We start from the raw sequence: 1,628 nt of genomic DNA, 5'->3' as shown, positions 1-1,628 counted from the left end.
GCAGGGTCTCCCTTCCCCTTTCCCGCCTTTTCCATCCCCACATTCCATAAAAACCCCTCTGAATGGATCCTGAGTGTCCTTTATCCTGGAATCCCAGGATGGTTTGGGTGGGAAGAGTCCTTGAATCCCATCCCATTCCATGTCCAGGGACACCTCCCACTATCCCAGGTTGCTCCAAGCCCCATCCAACACTTCCAGGGACGGAGCATCCCGTTCATCCTCACCCTGAACCTGTTCTTTCCCTTGGGATGAAAAGACCTGGGAGCACTTTATCCCTATTTCCTCAGCCTCACTGATCCCCAGTGTCCTCCCAGTGTCCTCCCAGTTCCAAAGTCATTCCCAGCGGGATCACGGGCAGGAGGCTGGAATTCCATCCCTGTTCCCGGGGATTCCGTGGGATCAGCAGCTCCCACTCACCTGGTTGGAGGACATGTTCTCTGCCTTCATCAGGGAGGAGTAGCTCCTGCCAAGGAAAAATCCCATCGTCATCCCAAATCCCATCCCTCCAAAAGCCCCCAAAAGGGACCATTTCAGGGTCAAAAATTCCAGAATCCCGGAAATGCACACTGTGTTCCTCCTGGAGCTCGGCCAGGGGGGGATAATTAGTCGCTCATCTCGTCCTCCTCACTAATTAAACCCGGGGCAGGGAGGTTCAGGGATGCCTGATTGCCTTTTCCAAGGTTTTTTTTTTCCTCCAGGATCCACCTGCCCGGAGGTGGGAAATCCCGGATTCCGGGAGCTGCAGCCCCTCCAATCCCCCTTCCCTGACCTCTCCAGGGGCTTGGATCGCTCAGGAAACCCCCAATTTTCTTTGAAATCCCTCTTTTGACGCCCTCCAGGGACAAACAGGAGCTCGGGGAAAGCTTCCAAGGGGAGTTTTTGGAGCGAGAAATCCCCGGGAATGGAGGTCAGGGCGACATTCCAACCCCTCCTCCCTCATTCCCTGCTCCCAGGGGGGGGGGGGGGGGGGATGGAGGGCTGTAATTAACTGTTAATGAGCAGCAGGGAGGGGAGAGGAAGGGGTGTTAATTAATAGGGATAGCAAGGAAGAGGGATGTTAATGGAGAGGGATATTTAGGAAAAGGGATATTAATGGAGAGGGATTTTAAGGAACAGGGATATCAAGGAAGAGGGATTTTAAGGAAGAGGGATTTTAAGGAAGAGGGATATAAAGGAAGAGGGATTTTAAGGAAGAGGGATTTTAAGGAAGAGGGATTTTAAGGAAGAGGGATTTTAAGGAAGAGGGATATTAATGGAGAGGGATATTAAGGAAGAGGGATTTAAGGAAGAGGGATATTAATGGAGAGGGATATTAAGGAAGAGGGATGTTAATGGGGAGGGATTTAAGGAAGAGGGATGTTAAGGAAGAGGGATTTTAAGGAAGAGAGATATTAAGGAAGAGGGATATTAAGGAAGAGGGATATTAAGGAAGAGGGATATTAAGGGAGAGAGATGTCAAGGATGAGGGATTTAAGGAAGAGGAATGTTAAGGAAGAGGGATTTTAAGGAAGAGGGATTTTAAGGAAGAGGGATTTAAGAAAGAGGGATATTAAGGAAGAGGGATATTAATGGGGAGGGATTTTAAGGAAGAGGGATGTTAATGGGGAGGGATTTAAGGAAGAGGGATG

At 49.7% G+C, this 1,628-nt stretch overlaps 1 protein-coding gene across 1 annotated transcript in view; it reads right to left on the bottom strand.

Annotated features, from left to right (window-relative positions):
- Positions 1–346: 346 nt before the first annotated feature.
- The window catches only part of LOC113941893 (coiled-coil domain-containing protein 25-like), a gene marked incomplete at its 5' end in the record, with an annotated part of 1,968 nt that continues 686 nt past the window's right edge, over positions 347–1,628 (bottom strand). The window contains one exon of the mRNA XM_027633029.1: positions 347–463. Within this exon, the coding sequence (XP_027488830.1) occupies positions 400–463 (64 nt within the window). The remainder of the gene's footprint in view (positions 464–1,628) is intronic.

The sequence above is a fragment of the Corapipo altera genome, unplaced genomic scaffold (genome assembly GCF_003945725.1).
Source record: "Corapipo altera isolate COAL_440 unplaced genomic scaffold, ASM394572v1 55979, whole genome shotgun sequence".
Classification (NCBI taxonomy): domain Eukaryota; kingdom Metazoa; phylum Chordata; class Aves; order Passeriformes; family Pipridae; genus Corapipo; species Corapipo altera.
This window is presented reverse-complemented; position numbering and strand designations above follow the sequence as displayed.